Below are 24724 nucleotides of genomic sequence, written 5' to 3'. Positions count from 1 at the left end.
AGTCTGTAGATCATCGATCACCCGCACACACTAGTTCTATGTTATCCCGCTTCCCCCATCCACTCCATACACACTAGGGAGAATTCACATAGACCCATGAACCTACAAATCCCGTACGTCTTTGAGTGTGGGAGGAAACCGGAGCACCCGGGGGCAACCCACGCGGTCACAGGGAGAACGGGCAAACTCCACACAGAACACAGCACCCGGGGTCTGAATCGAACCAGGGTCTCTCGTGTTGTGAGGCAGCAGCTGTACCAGTCGTGTCACTGCCCCCCCCCCCCCCCCGTTTAAAGACACATCTTAAGCATTTTGTGCCTTTAAATACCCTTGACATTTTTAATAGTTTGTAAATGTATCTGAATGCCAAAGCTGGGGACGGGGGGTTTATCAATTGATTAAGTTTCCCACTCACTTCTACCTCGCTGCGCTGTTAATATTTGGATTTCAGGGTGGTTCCTCCACTCCGGCCGTGAGGAATCCGCGGGTCCCAAATCAGTTTTCCCCCTACCGCACACTCCCCAGACATCAGCCTGAAGAAGCGACTCGACCCGAAACGTCACCCGTTCATTCTCTCCAGAGATGCTGCCTGTCCCGTTGAGTCACTCCAGCTTTTTTGTGTCTATCTTCGGTTTAAACCAGCATCTATCTGCAGTTCCTTCCTGCAAAATGAGATTCTGTGTCTTGGGCAGGTTGCATGTGCGTGCCTTTGGTACAGGACCTTGCATGTTCTTAGAGGACGGGGTGTGGCTGTGGTCCTTTAATTGCCGCGCCGCTCACCCACGCCTACATTGAATTGGCATGCTGCCATTGAATGGCGTTCAGCTCCTCTGCTTCAGTGGTTGAGCGGAGTTTGATGTTCTAAACAAGTTGTCCGGACCCAAAGATGCTGCTGCCTGACCCGCCGAGTTACTCCAAAGTTTGGTATTTTTCTGGTTCAGATTTATAGCGTGGCTGTTGGTTGACGGGGTGCCAGGATTACCAGTTTTAATGCGGCCCTTCCCATCCACCCTGGCCCCGCCGTGCTGCCCCGTGGGCCATTTGGAATGACGGATGTAACCTCTTTCATCGCGGTTTCGCCCACTCCTGGTTACAAAGTGTTGAACCAAACCGCCGAGTGCCTGGTCGACAAGATCTTCCAGGACAGGTTGATCTCCATCACCTACGTGTTTGTGTTCGTGGTGGGTTTCTGCACGAACGCCTCGGTGCTGGCCTGCCTGTGTTTGAGGCGGAGGAAATGGCTGAACGGGGATTTCTTCGTGTTTCACCTGGCACTCGCGGACCTGTCCTATGTGCTCACGCTGCCTTTCTTCGTGGCCTATTACTCCGCCCGCGCCCGCTGGGTTTTTGGCAAAGGCTTCTGCCGAATTTGCAGGCTGGTTTTCCATCTGAATTTGTACGGGAGCATCGGATTCCTCACCTGCATCAGCGTGCAGCGTTACATGGGCATCGTACATCCGATGAGGATGTTGGGACGATGGAAGAGCCGACACTCGGCTCAGATCAGTGCCCTGGTCTGGACCTTGGTTCTGCTCCAAACCTTAATGGATTTCTATTTCACCAATACTAACGCCGAGGGCACAAAGTGCTACGACACTGTGACAAACGAAGAGGTGACCTCTTACCTGTTGTACGTCAAGGTGGTTTCAGTGACTGGATTCCTGATTCCCTTTCTAATCATCATAGCATGTTACTGTCAAATCGCGGTGGTGCTCAGCAAAAACCGTAGCATGGACAGAGGTCCCATGAAACGGTCCCGGAACCTTGCCATCATTATTATGCTGTTGTTTTCCGTTTGCTTTGCGCCTTACCATCTGTTGCGATATCTCAATTTGACTTCCAGGCACTATCAGTTGGAAGGTTTCTGTGCGCGAAATACCAGGTCGATTTACGTGTACTACCAGGTCACCAGAGGGTTGACCAGTTTAAACAGCTGCATCGACCCGTTCATCTACTTTGTAGCCAGGGACGGAGTGGTGGCGAGAATGAAAACGTTCAGTGTAAAAATGCGCGGCTTATTCAACGGCGCCAGAGAAAACCACCCTTCACTGCCGCAAGACGTTTTATTACCGAAAAACCACCCTTCAGTTCCGCAAGACGTTTTATTACCAACTTGGTACGAAACAGTCGTGTGAATCCATTTAAATGCTTTAGATAACCATCGCGTGTGTGAGGAAAGAATTGCAGATGCTGGTTTACACCGAAAATAGACACAAAATGCTGGAGTAACTCAGCGGGCCAGACAGAGAAGGAATGGTGATCGAAACATAGAAACATCGAAATTAGGTGCAGGAGTAGGCCATTCGGCCCTTCGAGCCTGCACCGCCATTTAATATGATCATGGCTGATCATCCAACTCAGTATCCCGTACCTGCCTTCTCTCCATACCCTCTGATCCCCTTGGCCACAAGGGCCACATCTAATTCCCTCTTAAATATATCCAATGAACTGGCCTCAACTACCCTCTGTGGCAGAGAGTTCCAGAGATTCACCACTCTCTGTGTGAAAATGTTTGTTTCTGGTCGAGATCCTTCTTCAGACAATTGCAGAATCCACGGATAATGTTTGATATTGAATAATTCAAAATAATCTTGGATTGATATAAAAGATAACTGATGAAACTCAAAGTTTTTAAACAATTAGAATTATTAAAGCTCTTGCAAACATCTAATTTCAGTCGTTGTAACTATCACAGTGTTAATAACTGATATTGACAAGGATGGACATATCTTGGTCTGTCCTGGGGCGTGTATGAAAAGAAACAATACATTGAATTCCTAAAAAAAACGTTCTTGAATGCTGTGTTTTTCGGTGAAATTCGGCTGTGGTAGTTGCAGTCTTTATTAACGACGCTCACAGTGAGACACTGGGTAACTGGGAATCTCTGCATGCTGTGCCTTCTTCTTCAAGTGTGCTTTCTGGTATTTCGCCAAAGGATGTAGCACCGTCTCTTGCACCGTGAAGATTATAAAGCACCAATGATTACGCAGGAAATACGCCAAATGTGTGATGAGTGAAACTGCCGCCAACGCTTACAGCCACTGGAGAGGTGGGGACAGGTGTCGCGAAACAGGCTCAAGGCATGCCGACCAAGGTGCCCGTCGAAGCTTGTCCAATTTGCCCTCTGAAAGATGCTGGTTAACTCAGGAGGGAACTGCAGATGCTGGTTTAAACCGAAGATAGACACCAAATGCTGGAATAACTCAGCGGGACAGGCGGCATCTCTGGAGAGAAGGAATGGGTGACGTTTCGGGTCGAGACCCTTCTTTAGACTTTACCAGACCGTTAGCAGGTCGCTTGCAGAGTTGCTGTTTCAAATCCAGCTATTTGTGTCCTCAAATGATCCTGTTCATTCGCCGCTGGATGTAAAACATTCTCAGCAATAAATGTGGCATTAGACCTGGAGAAATGCCCATTGACAGGGAAAATACTGTACTATAATGGAAGCACATTTTCCACTTTGTATCTACCACTCGGTTTTTTATCGTGTGTCAACTATTGTGTCACCGTGAGTTCACATTACAATGTATGACACATGTATTACTCGTTATGCCATATTCCATGAATGTTGAACATCCAAATACAAATTCTACAGACAACTTTTCGCACCACTGGAACAATTTCATCGGAGGATATAGTTCATGTTTCTTTGGATGGTAAACCATGTATTGTTTAACACTTCTGAGTTATAAATAGCTTTCGTCGATACTCTGTTATTTTGTTATCTGGAGCTGCGCTTTATATTTATGTTGTGGGTTATACAGAATAAAAACAATTAATGATGGAAATCTGAAATAAATTTCAGAAAACTGTGGTGATACCGAGTGAAGGCAGATACGGGTTATTGATTGGGGACGATCAGCCATGATCACAATGATTGGCGGTGCTGGCTCGAACGGCCGAAGGGCCGCCTCCTGCACCTATTTTCCATGTTTTTGTGTTTCTATGAATGAGGCCGTGTCTGTGGAGAGTATAAGTTAATGTTTCCCATGAATGAATCTTCAGAAGAACCAGATGCATGTTCAAAATGGAGAGGTGAATCTAGTAGCGAGAACAAAGGACATGTTTGTATAGTAAGGTCGGCAGATGATGATACAACTAATGTTGGTGCTATCGGTGGGACGTTAATGCTAGTTACTTAAGAAGTGTGTAGGAAGAAACTGCAAATACTGGTTTCCACCAAAGATAGACACCGAATGCTGGAGGAACTCAGTGGGTCTAGCAGCATCTCTGGAGAAAATAGGTGATGTTTCAGGCCGAGAGTCAGGGGAGGGAAAATAGTGGCATGGAAAGGTACAAAGAACAAACGAATGAAACGTATGAATAGAAATGCTGCCTTCCCGCTGAGTTACTCCAGCATTTTGTGTCTAGTTACCTAAGAGTTGGTCTGTCTGGAGGAGTGCAAGAAGGCGGGAGGGAATGAGAGAGATTAGCAATTGAGGGGCAATTACATGCGCAGATGTCTGAACATTTGCCCTTTCGCGAGGCCTTTGACAAGGTACCGCACATTACACTGGGCTGGAAGGTTTGATCAAATAGGATCCAGGATGAGGTACCGTCCTTCCCCCACCCTAGTGGTCCTACCAGTTTCACTCTCTGTATAACTCGATATCACCACAGCCAACAACGGACCATTGTGGGCTCCACCTTTCCTTGATCATCGTTGCTTTTTTGCAAACCTTTCATTCATTTATTCTAGTCTATGCATCTTCTATATCTCTTAGTTCCCTTTACACCAGACTCTTAGTCTGAAGATGGGTCTCAACCCGAAACGTCACCAATTCCTTTTCTCCAGATGCTGCCTGACCAGCTAAGTTACTCCAGCGATTTGTGTCTATGTGTCCTGCATCTGCTGTCCCTACCTTCGTAGTATATCCTTGTGATCGGTGCTGGGGTTACTGTTGTTCGCTAAATTAACAATCTGGCTGTGAGTGTAGGTGGCATGGTTAGACTTGCAAGCGGCAGTAAAATTAATGGTACACTGGACAGTGAAGGTCATCTGTTATTACAATGGGATCTTGATCATCTAGGCTGATGGGCCAAGGGATGGCAGATGGAGTTTAATTTGGATGTCGCATCTGGATAGGAGAACACAGGGTGGGATTTTCACAGTGAATGGAAGGCTGCTGAGAACTGCTGTATAAAGGAGATGTCCCACTGTGGCGACCTAATCCGTGAGTTCTGGCGAGTTTGCTCTCTACTCATACTCGCAGCATGGTCGACACGAGGTCCTAGGAAGCCTTTGTAACTCTTCTTCATGCTGGAGAGTGGTCCCCGTGTACTCGAGGCCTCAGCTAGGTTGTGGCGTATTTTTCAACATGTTGAAAAATGCCCACGAGTAAAAAAAGGTCGCCATGGAAAAAAATTTATATATTTTTTACTCGTAGGTTTAATCGGTGGGTTGTAGTAGGTCCGCGTGTTATTCGTAGGTAATCAGAGGTAGTTAAAGGTAATTAAAGGTAGGTCAAAGGGAGGTCATCTTCACTCTCCACTATTCGGTGTCCAATTTTCCCGAAGCTAGTCGAAGCAAGTCTTCAACATAGTTGAAGGAGGTCTTCAACATTACATTTTTTTCATACTCTCCTAAACTCTTCTACGCTCGCCAATTAGGTCACCGCAGTGGGACAGCCCCTTAAGAAAGAGACCGAGGGGTGAAGGTACATAACTCCATGAAGGTGCTGGTACATGTGACTGGGGTGTGAAGAAGAAATATGGTACACTTGCATTTCCTCTGTCAGGATATTTACAGGAGTAAAGAGGCCATGTTCCAAATGTACAAGATATTGGTAAGCCTACATTTTGAGTGCTATGTACAGCGATCACTCTGTTATTGGAAGGATAGGGTGAAATTAAGGTTTTTTCTTTTCTTTCCAGGGTTTGAGTTCTAGGAGGCTGAGGGGAGACCTCGTTTAGAGGTTATAAAATCATGAGGGGCGTAGATGAGGTGAATATCCACCCCTGGGTATGGGAATCTACAACTAGAGGGCAGAGGTTTAAGGTGAGAGATTAATGGTCCTGAGGGGCAACTTTTCACACAGGTACGGAGTTTGTACGTTCTCCCCGTTTCTTCCTACATTCCAAAGAGGTGCAGGTTGGTCGGCTAATTGGTTTCTGTAAATTGCCCACCAGTGCGTTAGTATACGAGTGATCGCTGGTCGGCGCGGACTCAGTGGGCCCAAGGTCCTCTTTCCACTCTATATCTCTCAACTAAACTAAAGTTGATGTATACATGAACTGCCAGAGGAAGTAGTAGACACAGGTACATGCATCAGAATGATTTGGAAGGTGCCGACAAGTGGAATTATGACAGTGGATGTGACACAGCTGGCGTCCTGGTGCCATCGCAACAATCTGGAGCACAATGCTCTTAAGACAGTGGAATTGATTGCAGACTTTAGGAGAGCTCTCACCCACTCACCATCAACAACACATCTGTGGAGTCTCTGGAGTTCCTGGGAACCATCATCTCCAAGAACCTTAATTTGGGGGCCACCATCGACTCCACAGTCAAAAAGGTACAACAGAGGATGTACTTCCTGTGGCAGCTGAGGAAGCACAATCTGCCACAGGCAATAATGGTCCAATTCTATACTGCCATCGTAGAGTCTGTCCTCACCTTCTCCATCATAGTCTGGTTTGGCTCAGCCACCAAGCACGAGATCCGGAGGCTGCAGCAAATTGTCCGATCAGCTGAGGTTATTGGCTGCAACCTTCCCTCCATTGATGAACTGTACACTGAAAGGGCCAGGAAGCAAGCAGGTAAGATCATCTCTGACTCCTCTCACCCTGACCACAATCTCTTTGAATCACTTCCTTCTGGAAAGTTACTCCGGATGGTCAAAGCTGCCACAGTCAGACATAAAAGCAGCTTTTTTCCCCCCATGAGTAGTAGCTCTATCTGTAGCCTCCTTTTGCTCTGGTATTTTATTTAATCCACATGTTTAATCAATATTGTTTTATTACTAATGTTTTATGTGTCATTCCTAACTGTCACTGTATGTCATGTTGTCACTTACGGGCAGAGCACCAAGGCAAATTCCTTGTATGTGAATACTTGGCCCATAAACTTATTCATTCATTCATTCATTCATTCATCTTGATTAGGCAATTTGGTCAGCATGGTTGAGTTTGGCTGAAGGGCATGATTCCGTGCTGCACAGTTACACGATCTTCAGTGAATCATAGACTAAAACGTGGTTTGGTCATCCAAACATAATAATGCAAGATATTAATTCTCATTCTAATCCAAACAATTATTGACACCTGAATTGGTTGATGCCACTCCCAAATGACTGGCAGTATATAAACATTTTCTCTTTGGCCATGAGCCTGATAGCCTTCACTGTAAAACTGTTCAAAGTCAAACTGATTTTGGAGCTTGTTATGGTTATGAAAAGTTTGCCACAATACCAATGAGAACACCAAATTAATACAAACCTTTCGTGCCCTCCCTATTTTCTTCGAGTCATGGGTTTTATCTTCGAATGCTCATCGCACTGAGCACAAGATCACATTGACCTTGTGCTTGGGCGAACCCTCAGCAAACATGACCATTCTTTCATTGGAAGGATTTGGTCCCATTAAGGTTCTCAGATTCCATTTAAGTGCTTAATTTTAGAGCTGGTGATGCATTTGGATTGATCAAAGTATCCACACTTCTGATGGGCAAAATTGTTCCCCCTCTTCCATCGGTCAAAAGATACAAAAGCTTGAAAACATATGCCTCCGATTTCTTCCCCTCTGTTGTCAGACTACTAAACAGCTTGGTGTAGTCCCGATCTTCCAATCTATGTCATTGTGGGAATTGGACTTCATCTCTGGGACTGTAACACCATAATGCTGTAAACTATATTCGGTACTCTAGTATTGTTCTCTTTGAACTATCTGTTGTACTTCTATGTACTTTAATTGGATAGCACGCAAACACAACCTTTTCTCTGTACCTCAATACACATGACAACAATACATTCATACCAATATTAAGGCAATTACATTAATAGCAGCATTTCTCAGTTCAAGAGTTACAATGGTCAGCTTTGTTCATGCATGACTGTCTTCATCTTACAAGTGTTAACTAGCAGGCCTCTATTGGAATTAAACCAGAGGAATAACGCCTCTGAATGTCCATCTATAAATGGTGAACTTGCTTTAAAAGCTTCTATAACACAAATGTATCTGAAAAATATGCCATCTACAGAAATGTGCATGACTCTCAAAGAGTGTAAAGAATGACCTGTTTGTTGGCTCTGCACCAAATTCTGTTTGAGGATGGAAATGGACTCCTTCAAGGACTTTGCCATCTCTTGAGATATGTTACATAGAGCATGGGACATGTATACAGAGGCATGGAATCATGCAGCGATACTGAATTTGTTACATGGACATGTCATTGAAGCAGAACACAAGAGATCACCAGGGTGGTGAATCTGTGGAATTCATTGTCACAGAAGACTATGGAGGCCATCAATGGGTATTTTTAAAGTGGAGATTGACAGATTGTTGGTTAGCACAGGTGTTGGGTTATGAGAAGGTAGGAGAATGGGGTTGCGAGCGAAGGTAGACCAGCCATGATTGAATGGCGGAGTAGACACAATGGGCCAAATAACCTAATGTTGCTCATAACTTTCTTCAGAAAATTCCTCGTCTTCACTTTATTCCTTCTACCAATTAATTTAAATATATGCTTCCTGGTTTTTGACCTCTCTGCTATACTGAGCCTATTTTCTCCAGAATTTAAAAGAATTAGAGGTGGTACCTCTTTGCTGCACTAACCAACCGTATATTTCTTGATTGCCATTATATCTGAAAATCTTTTGATTTCTTTCTTGAATTGATGATTGAAGTACTCCACAACTGTTTAGGCCCAGTTGAATGAAGAAACCTCTTCCCACATATACCCTGAATGGCCCAGATCTTATTTTATAAGAATGGCCCTAGTTCAACCAAGGGAAACATTTGCAGTTAAACATACAATATTTTTATGGGCTTGATGAGAGAAATGTGGGGTTGACATTTCCCTGTTGAACTCGGGTCCTGCTCACAAAATAGGAGCTGGGGGAATACTGCATTCAGTTCTGCTGGGGTGCAGAACTTGCCCAATACTCAAGCTATCATCTAACAAGCTGTATGCAATTCTAGCACAAACTCTTATCTTTTATTATTCCATGCTGAGCTAATAAAATTATTTTGCCTTCCTGACCATCTTTCTGATCTATCCTGCGACCATTACGGCCTGCGGACACACACTCCAAGGCCCCTTTGTCCCCCCATCACCACACGATATTCTCTCATTTATTGGGCACTCCCTTTCTTGTTATTCCTCCCAAATGCTTTATCTCTCACTATCTTGGAATTAATTCCAGTTGCTCCTTTTCTGCTCAATTGACCAGACCATATCTCCTTGACAAGACACATCAAGCTGGAGTAATTCAGCAGGGGCAGGCAGCATCTCTGGAGAGAAGGAATGGATAACGTTTCTAGTCTGATGAAGGGTCTCGACCCAAAATGTCACCCATTCCTTCTCTCCAGAGATTCTGCCTGTCCCGCTGAGTTACTCCAGCATTTTGTGTCCATCTTCAATTTAAACCAGCATCTGCAGTTCCTTCCTACGCAAAGCTGGAGTAACTCAGCAGGTCAGATGGCATCTTATTAGAAAAGTAATGGGTAACATTTCGGGTCGAGAGCCTTGCTTGACGTTGTGTGCAGCGATCAGAATTCAATGTCTGAAAATGACACCAGATTTGAAACATAGGACCATTAGCCAAAGGTCCTATGTTGAAGACTGAAAAGACTTCATATAAAGTGGGCACTGGAAAGAATCTTTAATATTTTCCTTTTAATTTATTCCTTGATGTTGGGTTAAAACTCAAGCGCAAAACCATGTGTCAGCAGAAAACAAATTTAATTCCTGTGCATTTCAGCTCTATCAGTCTCCTGTTTATTCAAACTATTGCCACATTAAACATTTTTTTTGTCAACCTCCTCCTTCTATAAACATGTCTGCCCTAGCCAGTGTCAACACCTTTAATGCCCGACACTTGGTCTTGCCATTCACTGGCCAGTACGTGCTCACTGCCGCTGCTGTTCATCACAAACACCATTTCAAAATCATCTATTTTCTCCACAATCTTGGTTCACCGTTGCAATATCTTCAATCGTACGATGCTGAGACCCTCTGCTGTATTACCTGCAGATGGAGCCTCAGGTTTTCCCTGAGTAAGTCATCTAACGGCCCAGAAGTAAACAAGTTCCATTTGATACACAGAGTTCCAGGATCTCCTGCAACACTTGAGTGGGAGTATGGCTGGTATCTGGTTCCTCAAATGGCACGGTGTTGAATCCAGGAATCACAATTGTTAAATTGAGTTGATATTTGAAACCAAATCAATTTCCAGTCTGTCAACACACGGAAACAGGAAATCTCTTATTTTAAAAAAAACGTTTTTCTTTGAGCTTGACCAGAAGTTTGAGTTTAACTCCGTGTTCTTAAGTTACGAAAAATCACAGGGGAGAAAACATTTTAATATAACTTCCACTTTACGATTTACAAGACCAAAACAACGTAACTTTTCTGGGTTTTAAAAAAGTTAGTGGAGCATTTGTGATGTCTGGGTGCTTACACTGAGTCTCTTCTAAGAACAGAAGAGATTTTCCTTATTAGTTCTCTGCAAACTCTTCAAAAAGTTACACCTAAAAGCACAGGTTAGACTAATGTCATTGTATACATATATTTGCCGCAGAAAATGCCGCACAAATGTTTACACTTCAAAACAGAACAAAGAACACTGGAGGACTTCAAATCAGAATTTGGTCATCATCTTGTGCGTGTTTCCTTTCTTTTGTTCCCGCGTTGCCCCGGATTCCTGAGTCTTTAGATAGGATAACTGCTTCCTTGCATTAGACAACTTCTCTTCAAGATGAGAAGTTACTGCTTTGTCTCTGTAATAAAGCAGTGGAGAATAGTGAAACATACTACTAAGTGATGTTGATATTACATAATTCTTGATATTCTTTGACCAACGTTAAACCTTCACCTTTACTCTAAAGGATTGAAAAATATTTTACCTCGTTTGAGACTCTACACAACATAAAAACAACTTTATCGCAGCTTTCCCCTTCCCTTAAAAAATATTTATTTATACAATAATTCAGCAAAATATATCTTGAGCTCACTTACATAATTGACAATACGTTAAATGATACCAGTTAATGTGGATTTTTAAATTAGCAAAGAAAAATAATTTGCAGGTCACAAAACCCTGCAGCTGTTGCGGGGGGGGGGGGGGGGGGGGGGGGGGGGGGGGGAGAGTTGGAAAGGAATGAAGAAAATAGCTAGGCCATGCAATCAATTGTAAGGAAATTAAAATGGGAATTAGAGGCAACAAGATAAACGAGTTTCAAAAGGGCATTACTGGTGATTAAGGTATTAGGACGCTATATTCATTTGTTAGGGTGTGGTTGGGGGAAAATTACAATGATGCAAGTCAAGGAATGTTGGCTGCGTGCTTCCATAAAAGGATAATGAAACGGTAGAACATGGCCGGAAGACTTGAGAACCAGTACACCATGGAATGGAAGTCCAACACAAGTTAATGTAGATAAATGTTAGGTGAACGTGATGAACAATAACGTGGCATGGTGGCATTGGAAAAGTTGAATATTGAAAGCATTTGAAGATGACACTAAAATTGGTGGTAAACATTAAAAATGGTTGGAATAACTCAGGGGGTCAGGCAACATCTCCGGAGAAAAGGAGTCCGAAACAGCATCCACATAAAAAGTCTTCTCACCCACCACTCCACCTCCAGGCCCCTCAGATCGGCCGACTTGGGGTTGTTGAATATCCCACTGTCCAGGCATAAGCTCAGGGGCGACCGCGCCTTTGCGGTTGCAGCCCCTAGACTGTGGAACAGTATCCCCCTTCCCATCAGAACTTCCCCCTCCATCGACTCTTTTAAGTCAAGACTAAAGACTTATCTATACTCCCAAGCCTTTCCTGACGTCCTCTGAGTGAGGGCTACATGTATATATGTATGTAGTTTGTTTTGTTGTGCTATTCTTATAACAAATTCTTATCTCACTTTGGCCAATGAGAGTTGTTTTTTAAATGTGCTATATAAATAAATGTGACTTGACTTGACCTTCTCCTTTTCTCCAAAGATGCTGCCGGACCCACTGAGTTACTCCAGCATTTTGTGTCTATCATTGGTATAAACCAGCTTCTGCAGTTCATTCCAACACATTAAACATGGTTGTCCAAGATTTCAGCAGTTTGTTACATAAAATCTCCAAACTGGAACACCACCCCTGTTTCCCATTCCACAAATGCTGTCTAACCTGCCGAGTATTTCAGCATTTTGTCAGTTTTCCAATATCATGATTTTCATTATAGACTACTGTCCAATTGAAATATTCTGACAATTCTACCCAGCTTACCCATTGAGCAGCTGAGAAAGAGATGCAATGTCAGGGTACTATTTTCTGATAGGAACCGAACAAGGTCCTTTCCTCCTCTTAATTTTGAGCTGCTTCATCACATTCATCAGTGACTACCTACTATCTTAAACAATATGAATTATTTACATGACAGAACTACCAATTTAAATTAAGATCAAATTGTAAAGAGAGTGGTGTATACCTTCCAACATTTCTTGCAAGTGCTTCCATAATTCTTGCAATGTCCTTTTCTGTATGGTCTATCTTTTGCATTATCTGAAAGAGCTGGACATTTAGCGTTTTCTTCATGCTGTTGCTGGCCCTGTAACATTCTTTGCTGTTTCTTTTAGCAAGTTCAGTTTGAGCTGACGAGCTGCTGGTCTGCCCAGTACTTTGGAGTTTATCATTCAAAAAGTCAAACACATTTTGCCGTGTTTTTCTCTCTTTAATACACGAGCCGCCTTGACCTTTCCTCTTGTGCTTCTTTTTATGAAGATGGTTCAGTTTTCCTTCTCTCTTTTTTTGCAGGATTTCAGTGCATTGATCTAGCGACTTCCCCTGCGGTAGAACCACTGCGTGTACTGGCTCCACTCTACCTTCAGCATTCTTCCCTAAACCTAAAAGGAAAAAAAAAAAAACGGCCCAAGTTAGCAATCAAAGAGCAAACAAGAGCGAATGCTGGAAATCTGAAAAAAAAAACAGAAAGTCGGAAACAGTCAGCAGGTCAGGCTAAATGTGTGAAGAAGAGAACAAAGTCACTCGTTCTGGCCGAAGGTGAGAAGTCAGTGACAGTGACTTGACCTGAACTGACTGAAAAGGCGGCACAGTGGCGTAGCAATACAGTTGCTGCTTTACAGCACCAGAGACACTAGGTTCGATCCTGATTATAGGTGCTGTCTGTATGGAGTTTGTATGTTCTCCCTGTGACCGCTTGGGTTTTCTCCAGGTGCTCCAGTTTCCTCCCACATTCCCAAGACATACGGGTTTGTAGGTTAATTTGGTTTGATTAAAAAAAAAAGCAAGTCCCTAGTGTGTAGGGTAGTGTTAGCCTACGGTGTGATCGTTGATCAGTGCAGATTCGGTGGGCCATAGATCCTGTTTCCACGCTGTATGTCTAAAGTAAAGTCTAAAGTCAATGGTGAAAAGTCAATAACCTGAACTGTTAACATTATTTCTCTCTCTATAGATGCTGTTTGACCTGATGTGTATTTCAGTTTTTATTTCGGCTCCAAACTGCTTGTGCGCAGTCGATTTATTTGGAAAGGGAATACAATGTATACATTTAAGAAACATACAAATCATTTTTCGTTATCAATAAACACAATTTTTTCTTTAGCAGCATTGCATCACTCATTGACAAGACTACACCATTGTAGAAAGTAAAGGATAGAAGTATTGCAAGCACTAAATAATTCAATTTTGGAAACAGCATGCAGCTCGTGACACAACTTCACCATTTACAAATTTACTGAGCATCATCTGTTGCATGCAAATTAACTTTCATAAATATCGTAACTGAATCACATTTAATACATAAAGCTCAATATGTCAATATAATTATGCAACTAATTAATAGAACCAATATCTTGTGCTGGACAGTATTTTGTTTGTATCTCAGCAAGAGTATTAAGTATTTCTCTACCAGGGGACATTTGGGCAGTAATAACCTCCTTACCTTTGCCAAATTCATAACCCATCTTCATCATTAGTTTAGGATCCCATGCCTCGAGTGTGGGCTTCCCAGCCTGCAAATGAAGAGCTGGAAGATGCTGTCCAATTTTCCATCTCCCCAGGTTTCGCATCCAAAACTGTGAAACAAAATAAATGTAATAAATGGAAAGAAAAATGCAGAACATTGTTTTTTAGCAGCCTAATGTATTGTTTTACAAACTTGATTGGAACAATTTATGTAATAATCCCAGAGCTCCACAGGAAGAAATGGTCAACAAATTAAAAAGTCACAGATAACCGACTGAAGTCATTAAGTGTAACATCAGATATAGATAACTGAAGAGATTTATGAAAAGTCTGTAAATGCTGTGATTTTTCAAAAAGCATGTTAATAGTGGAAGCAGAATAGATCAGAACAGTCAAAAAATTAATATCAGAATGTCCGTATGCAGAATCAACTAGGGAGGTTGGTTTGTTAGTGTGGCAGGGATAATACTAAATTAAAATCAAGTATTTCTAAAGATTACTGTGCATTAGTATTGAATTGTAGAATTATGATCTGATAACATTCTAGACCACCAGTCACCTTACAATTTCTTACCTAACATTACATTGTAGGCATTACTTAATAATGGCTTTAAATTGATAAAATACCTTCTGTTCCCGCAAACGGTTTTAAAATACATCATACTGTTCAATGGATGTGGTTTGCTGAAGAAATAGCTGTAACTTTTTTGTTGTAAGCCTTACCTTTGGCATAACCAAGCTGACCCTCATCCTCAGAGCTAGATGACGAGGAAGACTCATCACTCCGATGTACTGGCATAATCCCATCCCCTTCCACTACCATTTCTCTTTGAAGCAAGGAGTCAAATTTTACTGTAAAATAACCATTATCTATATCTGAAAACAAAACACAAATTATTTGCACATACGAGCCAACATTCATAAATACAAACTTTTCTAAATGGCATTGCTTTACACATGGAGTTTATGATCAATTTATTCAATGCTTATTCTTTATCATCTGGTTCTATCTTTTCTAAACCCATGCTCTTCATTATTTTTAAACACAAACTCTGACACGTGTCATCAAAATACAAAGCACAAAGTAGACTTTAAGAAATATAGCATGCAAGAATGAATTCGTACAGCTGAGACTACGGTTGTTACGGTTCAAATTTACTTTCATTCAATGAATGAAAATTTTAAAAATGATAGGAAAGCAAGATCAAAATTTCACTCTAACCCGCCACCTATTGGCTGAAGCCTGAAACTAAATGCAGTGCACATAATAAAATACAGGTGCACAACCTTTTATCCGGTTCCAAATAACGAAATAGCGACATTTTTTCAGTCCTTGAAGAAAGGTCCTTGAAAACGTTCTGCGAGGGCGGCCCGCAGAGGTGACAGCGGAACCTCCGGTCGGTCCTCGAAGATAGGGGAACTAAATCCCCATTCATAAAAGAGAAGGTGAGGGTATATTGCGCGGGAAGGTTAATAATTGACAATCTGCTGCTGCCTGCCCGCTCAGTTAAAAAGTTCCCACGGTAGACTCACGATACACAGTGTATCGTGAGTCTTGCATGAGAACTTTTTAACTCAGCGGGCAGGCAGCAGCAAATTGTCGCTCCCTTAAGTTTCACCTCACCTACACCCCTCTGCTTCCAGGCCATGTGTGTGACCCCTTCCCTCCCCTCTCCAGCTCCCCACCCATTAAAGCACCGGCAATGGGGGGTTTGCACATGTTTTCTCTCTCGGAGCTGTTTGAGTGCCAATCGTGCCGGAGACGTCAGGACCAAATCGGGACACCGGCCACCTTTAGCAGGCCCACTGCAAGCACGGAGATCCCAGAGACCCAAATACAGCCAGCAGCAGCCCAGCCCCACTCCAAGTACAGAGGAACACGCCCCCCGTAGGGACAGAAGCTGATGGTGTGCAAGGTGCGTCTTGGTCTTGAGGTTGCGGATGAGGGGGCGCAGCTCGGGCTGTGTCGTCTCCGGCCACCCCCCTGTACAGGAGCTGAGACTGGGAACTGTGGAGTTGTTTGTGCAGTTATTAAGAGGGAGGGGGACAAGGGCAGTTCAGTTCCCAGTCTCATCCAGTCCAGGGTGTGGTGGCCTGGAAGACTGGAAGATGGACCAACGGGACACTCCCCAGTGCAAAACTGTGACGGAATAAATGTAATCCCAGAAATTTTTTTAGCAGCCAGCAGCAAACTCTAGCCCAGCCCCGCTCCAAAGAAATGGTCAACAGAGGAACCACAGGTTGCGGATGAGGGGTCAGCTCGGGCTGTAGGGCGAACTTATGCCAAGTTGTCGCTGTAGCGGCATGCATCGGGGAGCGGGTTCCTGTTGGTCCTGATGTCTCCGGCCGTCCCCCGGACAGGAGCTGAGAGACGTCAGGACCACCAGAAGCCGCTCCCCGATGCGCCGCTACGGCGACGTGGCAGGTCGCCCACAGCCCAAGCTGCACCCCCTCATCGGGGCAAAATTAATACTCGACCCCCAGGCCCACTGCAAGCACGGAGATCCCAGAGACTTCTCTAGCCCAGCCCCGCTCCAACTCCAGAGGAACCCGGGTTTTGCGGATGAGGGGGCGACCCTCAGCTCGGGCTGTGGGAAGAACTGCCACTTGTCGCCGTAGCGGCGCATCGAAGGCAGTCGGATTCCTCTGTAGTTGGAGGGACAGGGAGACAACAGCGGCTTTTTGAGAATGGTGGGCATTCATAAATACAAACTTTTCTAAAGGCATTGCCCACACAGTCAGTACACCTCTCTTACATCTTGTTCTCCCGCACTAAGATTATCTCGCAGAGAATGATCCCAGCCTAACCCTGCTATATTCTCTCCATATTCTGCAAGAAAAAATGTTCCTTGAAGATTGAAGGAAAACGCGATCGCAGAATGGTAACTGCCGGGAAAGGAGGGGCAAACTCACGACCTTCATCAAATATTGCACAAAGTAGACTTTAATAATATAGCATGCAGCCAGAATTCGAACGTTAGAAAGTCTACGCTAAAAATCTTTCCATTATGAAAGCCGAAAAAATGATGAATTACGAAAAAATGTCACTCTAACCCCAAGGCTTTTCGGATAAAAGGTTGTGCACCTGTAGCTAGGTTTTTCCCAAACACAATGCTCAAATATAAGCTCATTCAAAGCAAATATCAAAATATGCAGTATTTTAGATTTTATAATTTAAAAAGCAAGATAAAACAACTGAGGTTGGACAGCTATAGTGTTGTATATTTTGTACAAACAGAACTTAATAGTAGTGGCCTAAATCATAGAACTGAAGGGCAGAAACTGTAATTATATTTCTTAAACTATGTATAAGTCATAACTAATATACATGGTGCTGCAGCTTACACATTTTACACTTTTTCTATATACTGCTTCTAAACAGATACCGTAGCCTGTGAGATTTCACATTATTATTTTTAATCTTTTGTCATTTGGAACTGGAACAATAGAATTTAACTGCAGAAATAAGCAAGTAGGCCACGAATGGTGATATTCTTTTATCACATAAACTCTCAAACTAATTTCACTTGCCTGCTGACTTGCTACCTACAAAGGATTAGCCAAAGCACAATTATGTACTCACATTCTATGATAAACCCACTTGCCTGCATTTGGCCCATTTCTCCGAAGAACCTTTCCTATTCAGATGTTGGTCCACGTGCAATTCAAACGCTGCAATTGTACCTGCCTCAGCTTTCTCCTCTGTCCGCGCAATGCACAAACACACTTCCAATGCTACCTGACCTGTTGAATTCCTCCAGTACATTGCTTTACGCATCATGTCAAATTCCCTTACTTTTGAATTTAGAAGAGCTTACTTTACAACACTGTGCAATTTACAATGAAAGGTAACATAGTTCTATCGCAGTATAATAATGCTAATTTAAAACAGACTGGATTTAAGCTCACTGATAAATAAATTTACATTTTTCTTATAAACAATATTATGTTAAATAACAGAACTAGTGAAAATTCATACATATCTCCCACAAAGTTGCAGTGACAATCCCGGTATCCTGCAATTAAAATATTCAGCAGATAAAGTAATCTCTTCTGCAGCGAAAAGTTGAATTTATTGCACAGATATATTCACTTAAAAAATATTTACTTAAAAAGGTACAGTACTAAGATAATCTACACAGAAATAACCATTGGGAACATGGTTACAGTTTCTTAGACTTAGATTAATAAATGATGTACGCACCTAGGATTTTAGCTGGGTACCAAATGTCATCTTCAAATTTAGCTAAACAGGGTGACCCCACTTCAAGTGAACTAAGGTCCAGTTCTTCAAACTCTCGTAGTTCAGATATAGCCACAACTTCTCCATGCGAGTATCTGGTCAAACAATTAATTTCAGCACTGAAAATGTTGCTACAAAATACATCATTTTCCATTAGTCTTCCATTTAAGTCAACATTTTTGGTCTAAATCCAGGCCTCACTCACCCAGACTGGCAATAGACCTCAACGTTACTTTATCCTCCATTGGATCCAGGCCTTCAATCCCTTGTATCTCCTGCTTTCCCCCTCATTTATCAACATTAGTTGTGCTAATATCTCACAAAAGTACCTCGTCTCTAGTAAATAATAAGGGGCATCAAAACAAGCATCCAGGTACATGCACTTCTTATCAGGACTCACTGAAAAATTTCTATCCTCCATGGTTTGGAGAGATTATAAATCAAACTAGATATCTTCCCTTTTAATAATAAGGAACTGCAGGTGCTGGTTTACCAAAGAAGGATGCAAATTGATAGAAACATCACCTGTCCATGTTTTCCAGACATGTTTCCTGACCTGCTGAGTTACTCCAGCATTTTGTGTCTTTCTCCGAATATCTTTCATTTTCACCTCACCATGTGAGAAACAAAGAATGCATTCTGCAATATTTAATGATCCTGCCTGAACTTATTTTGGACATCTAGTGGGTACAAATACATACTACAGCAATGAAGAACTGAGTTAAACTGCAACAGGCCTCTCTCTGATGTTCTTGTGCAGCCACATGCAGGTTATATGGTGCTCAACAACATTCAAGGAACCTGAAGAGATTAGAGCAATGATAGGGGAGAAGGGGGAATTGTATAGGGATGTGTCATGGGAAGAGATATGGGTATTGGAGGAGGCAGAACCCAGGTATATCCCTGTGGAACGGCCATTTCAGAATCCTAAAAAGGTTAATCTGGCTACAATATCACATTTAGGGTGTTAAAAAATATTGAAGCATGGTCCATTGAATATGAGAATTAAAGGACGGGTGATGAGTAGATGGATAATTCTTATCCTTGTTCTTGGAGGGAGGGAGAAGGGGCGAGACCCCGAAGTACAGGAAAGAGAACAGATACGGTCCTGTCACTTAAGGTCAATGGGTCAAGACAATAAATCACAGTGATCAATGCCAAAGTTGTCAATAGTTCAACCAATTGCTCGCAAGTCAAAATGGCTGCTTACATTTAATGCCTGAAAAAGTGATTCATGGCAGTACATTTTAATACCACCCTTCATACCATTTTGTTTATATTTTATTTTTTATTCTTTTGAAGGTCACTCTGAGAAGAACCAAACAATTTTGTATCTAAACCAGTTACTCATTGTATTTTGATGATGCTTGTAATTTTCTAGACCTTAACGCAAAAGAGCAATTTAATCCTGAATTATATTGCACAGATACAAACTATACACGTGGACAAACCGGTTAATTCTAATGCTTTCTTATCAATCCTTCATGGAGAAATTGTTCTATCCGTTTCCCCCTTGTATCCCTATCTGCATTTGAAATAATAGTGTGGATGAGCTTTAAATTCTTCCACTGCATGCATCAGGGAGCACCTACACCTCTCTCCCTTAGATTTTGAGTCATGCAAGTAAAGATAAGGTGATCTACGTACATTGCCTGGGACACTTAGCAGCTCAGGCAATATCTGCCGAGAGAGAAACAATTAACGTTTTAAGTCCATGATCTGATGAAACACTGTTTCTCTATGCACAGATGTTGCTTGACCCGCTGAGTATCTCAAGCATATACACATAAAAGAACTGAGGATGCTGGAATCTTGTGTAGAACATAAATTACTGGAGTAACTCGTCCAGTCAGGCAGCATCTCTGTAGGACATGGATAGGTGATGTTTCTGGTCGGGATCTCTTCAGGGTAATTGCGCTGGAGGTGAGAAAGCTGGGAGAGAAAATGGGCAGGACAAAGAGGAGCGAGTGATAGGGAGGTTATTTGATAGGCAGATGGTCGGAAAAAGGCCAGAGATGAAAAGGCAAGAGGTTTGAGACAAGTATAGAAGTGCGAATTCTGAAGCCAGAGGAAGCACCACAGTGGAAACATTGGGGCTGAAGAAGGATCCCAACCCAAGACGTAATCTTATCGAAATTCAGTCTGAAGAAGGGACCCATCCCAAAATGTCATCTATCCCTGTCCTCCACAGATGCTGTCAGATCCACTGAGTATCTCCAGCATGTAGACATGAGGAACTACAGTTGCTGGAATCTTGTGTACAACACAAAGTAGTGAGTAACCCAACGGGTCATGCAGCATCTCTGAAGGACATTGATAGGCAATGCTTCGGTTCAGGACTGAAGAAGGATTCTGACCCAAAACTAAACCTATCCACATTCAGTCTGAAGAATGGTCCCAACCCAAACATGTTCTCCACAGATGCTGCCTGACCCACTGAGTTCATCCAGCACTTTGTTTTCTGCAGGAGTATCTCCAGCATGTAGAAACAAAGAACTGCAGATGCTGGCTTATACCAAAGAAAGATGCAAAGTGCTGGTGTAACTTAGCGGGTCAAGTACTGGTGTAACTCAGTGGGTCAGGCAGTAGTTATCTCTGGAGGACATTGGTAGATGATGTTTTGAGTCGGGTCTGAAAGATCCTGACACAAAACGTTACCTATCCATGTTCAGTCTGAAGAAAGGTCCCAACCCAAAACATGTTCTCCACAGAAGATAAGATACAAAAAGCTGTAGCCACTCAGCAAGTCAGATAGCATCTCTGGAGAAAAGGGGAAGATTACTTTTCGGGTCGAGACCTTCAGCCAGTCTGATGAAAGGTCTCGAACCAAAACTTTGTGTCCATCTACGGTGCAAACCAGCATCTGCAGTTCCTTCTTAGTCATGTTCTCCAGAGATGTTGTCTGACCTGCTGAGTTCCTCCAGCACGTTGTGTTCTGCAGGAGTATCTCCAGCATGTGGAAACAAAAAACTGTAGATTTTGGTTTATACCAAAGCTAGACACAAAGTGCCGGTGTAACTCAGCATCTCTGGAGGACATTGAAAGGGTTGGGTCAAGTCTGAATGAGGATCATATCTATATTCAGTCTGAAGGAGGGTCCCAATCCAAAACATGTTCTCCAGAGATGCTGCCTGACCCGCTGAGTTCCTCCAGCACTTTGTGTCTATCTTTGCCATCTCCAGCATCTTTGTTTTTTTGTACTCCAGGCTTCCAGCACGCATTTGATCTGCCCATCGAATCCTTTGATTCCATGTAGAAACAAAGTACTGCAGAAGCTGGTTTGTACCAAAGATAGGCACAAAATGCTGGAATAACTATCTTGGAGAGAAGGGAATCCTTTGTCTGAAGAAGGGTCTCAACCCGAAACATCACTCTTTAGAGATGCTGCCTGTCCCGCTGAGTTACTCCAGGTTTTTGTGTCTATCCTTTTTGAGAGACAGCTTGCTCCAGGCTACCTGCATGAGTCGAGGAAGCGGCAGGTGCCAGTGAGATAGTAGGGACAAGGCTTCATGGCGCGCTGGGTGGGGTGGATCCACAGGACTCTCACGGTGGGCTCGGGGGGCTCGTCGCTCTCCATGTCCACGATCATGGCGTTGTAATACTGCAGCGGTGCCCAGGGTGTGCGGTAGGGAGCCCGCACCTTGGTGCCGCCGACCTCCCCCACCTCCTCTACCGCCGCCGCCGCCACCTCCTCCTCCTCCTCCCGGCTGCTCTCCTCATCCGCTGCCGGCTCGCCGCCGCCCACAGCCGCCTGGAAAGCGGCGTATTCGTCGTCCTGTGCGGGCTCCAGCTGCTCCAGTAGCCGGCTCTTGCGCACCGACAGCAGGCTGGACTCGGTGAGGGCGACCAGCTGCTGCAGGTCGGCGCGGAGCCGCTGCAGGTCGGCTTGGGCCTCGGCCTCTGCCTGGGCCTGGGCCTCCACCTCGGCCCCCAGCGCCGCCTCCACCTGCCGCAGCTGCCCCTTGTACACCTCGATCGCCGCCTCCAGGCTCCCCTCGTCCATGGCCCCGGCCTCGGGAGTTCGGCCTCGGTCCTTACGGCCCCTCTACCCCGCTCCTCAGCGCCATCCCACCGCCGCCTCAGCGGCTCGATCCGCCCTCGGACCCCCGCAGCACCGCCTCTCAGCGGTGGGGATGACTCGTGTCGGCCCGGCCCGGCCCAGCAAAGATCACCGCCCAGCCTTGTTATCAGAGCAAAACACATTCAAGAATGTCTTATTGTCATAGGTCCCAGATAGAACAATGATATCTGCAACACAACAGAATATGTAAACATAATACACTGTAAACAATATAATAAACGAGAAAACAAAGTTCAATATGTGTATACACACATATATATATATATATATATATATACACACACACACACACATATATATACACACACACACACACCCATATATATATATATATATATATATACACACACACAGACACATATGTCTGATATACACACACACACATACATATATATATATATATAAAAATATATATATATATATATATATATATATATATGTCTATATATATGAGTTACACCAGACACATATGTCTCTATCTTTGGTTTCTAACCAAAACTCACCAATTAATTCCTCCACATGTGTGTGTGCTGCCTGTCTCGCTGATTACTCCAGATGTTTGTGTCTATCTTTGGTTTAAACCAGCATCTGCAGTTCCTTCCTACACATGTGTGTGTGTATATATATATATATATATATATACACACACACACACTGAACTCTGTTTTCTCGTTTATTATATTGTTTACAGTGTACTATGTTTACATATTCTGCAGTGTTGCTGAAAATAAGAATGTAATTCTTCTATCTGGGATCTATGACAATAAAACACGCGCGTGTGTTGCGTGTGCTGCAGATGTTGGTTTACACCAAAGATAGATACAAAAAACTGGAGCAACACAGTGGGACAGCCAGCATCCCTGGAGAGAAGGAATAGGTGACATTTCAGATACAAATATACATAAAAACAACCAAGCAATAAAAGTGCATAAGGCCCCTAGCCTCTGTAGTTCAGACTTTATTTGGAGGTTTAATGCCTAATAGTGCTGGAATTACTGTGTAGGAAGAAATTGCAGATGCTGGATTTACTCAGTGGGACAGGCAGCATCTCTGGAGAAAAATAAAGACACAAAGTGCTGGAGTAACTCAGTGGGTCAGGCAGCATTTCTGGCGAGAGAAAAAAGGCTCAAAGTGCCAGTGTAAGTCAGTGGGCCAGAGAGCATCTCTAGGTTGGGAAGAAGCTATTCTTGAACCTTGTGGTCATTGTTTCCCGACTCCTTTCCCTTCTTCCTGATGGTAGGAGTGAAATGAATGCATGGCCAGGCAGTATCTGTGGAAGACAAGGATAGGCAATGTTTCAGTTTGGGATCCTCCAAGGGTTCGAAGAAGGGTCCCGATCCGAAACGTCGCCTACCCATATCCTCCACAGTTGTTGTTTGACCCGCTGAGTTACTTTGTGTTTTGCTCAAGACATCTACATTTTTTCTTGTTTCTCCTGCTGTAAGAAGGTTTGAGGTAGTATTGGGCGGCTAACAGTCTATTATTTCAAGAGTCCAGAGGTTACAGAATAATTTAAACTGGAGTCTAGGATTTCAGCTTCAGATCAGAAAAAGGATGCAGAACATAGAACTGTACAGCACAACACAGGAACAGGCCCTTCTGCCCGTACAGTCTGTGCCGAACAAGATGCCAAGACAAACTGCTCTTATCTGTTTACACATGATCCACATCCATCCATTCCCTGCATATCCATTTGATTATCCAAAAGCCTCTAAGTGCCACTATTGCATCTGCCTTCACCCCGAGCAGTGCATTCCAGGCACCCACTGTATCTTAAACCTATGCCATCTTTGATATTTTCACCCTGGGGGTAAAAAAAGGACTCAGTAGAAGGAATGGGTGACTCATTCCTTTTCTCCAGGGATACTGCCTGAGTTACTCCAGAATTCCGTGTCCATCTTTGGTGTAAACCAGCACCTGAAACGTCACTCATCCCTTCTCTCCACAGTTGCTGCCTGTCCTGCTGAGTTACTCTCGCATTTTGTGTCTATCTGTAGTTCCTTCCCACAACATGAGAGTGGTGGGACTGGGTTAACAGTAAGATCCAGGAATACCATTGTATCTGAACATTAAATGCAGCATTTAATCCTGTTCATAATGGTTCTGAGATAATTATAGCAATAAAACCAAATAAATGCTGCCTGGCTCACTGCTACTTCCTGCTTTTATTGCCATCCAATTGTTTTTAACCATCCAATGTCCCACATCAGGGAAATTGTGTCTGAAAATGTCCTCCCCCCGGCCGCCGCGCGGGGGAGCATGGGATT

General features: G+C 43.5%; 2 protein-coding genes across 2 annotated transcripts; one reads left to right on the top strand and one right to left on the bottom strand.

The window, feature by feature from the left end:
• Positions 1-372: 372 nt before the first annotated feature.
• Positions 373-4238, top strand: si:dkey-78k11.9 (P2Y purinoceptor 1). Its single transcript, XM_055652522.1, has one exon. The coding sequence runs from the start codon at positions 1047-1049 to the stop codon at positions 2133-2135; it is 1089 nt and encodes a 362-aa protein (XP_055508497.1). The 5' UTR covers positions 373-1046; the 3' UTR covers positions 2136-4238.
• A 6262-nt stretch (positions 4239-10500) lies between these two features.
• On the bottom strand, positions 10501-22470 carry zgpat (zinc finger, CCCH-type with G patch domain). Its single transcript, XM_055652521.1, is given in 7 exon segments — positions 10501-10938; positions 12638-13052; positions 14111-14147; positions 14149-14243; positions 14857-15009; positions 18338-18471; positions 21832-22470. Coding segments are annotated over 7 exon segments (1521 nt in total). The 5' UTR covers positions 22380-22470; the 3' UTR covers positions 10501-10799.
• Between the last annotated feature and the right edge of the window lie 2254 nt (positions 22471-24724).

Source organism: Leucoraja erinacea, chromosome 21, assembly GCF_028641065.1.
Source record: "Leucoraja erinacea ecotype New England chromosome 21, Leri_hhj_1, whole genome shotgun sequence".
Classification (NCBI taxonomy): domain Eukaryota; kingdom Metazoa; phylum Chordata; class Chondrichthyes; order Rajiformes; family Rajidae; genus Leucoraja; species Leucoraja erinaceus.
This window is presented reverse-complemented; position numbering and strand designations above follow the sequence as displayed.

Excerpts from the sequence above, each read along its gene's own strand:
- si:dkey-78k11.9 (XM_055652522.1), top strand. The coding sequence starts at position 1,047 with ATGACGGATGTAACCTCTTTCATCGCGGTTTCGCCCACTCCTGGTTAC.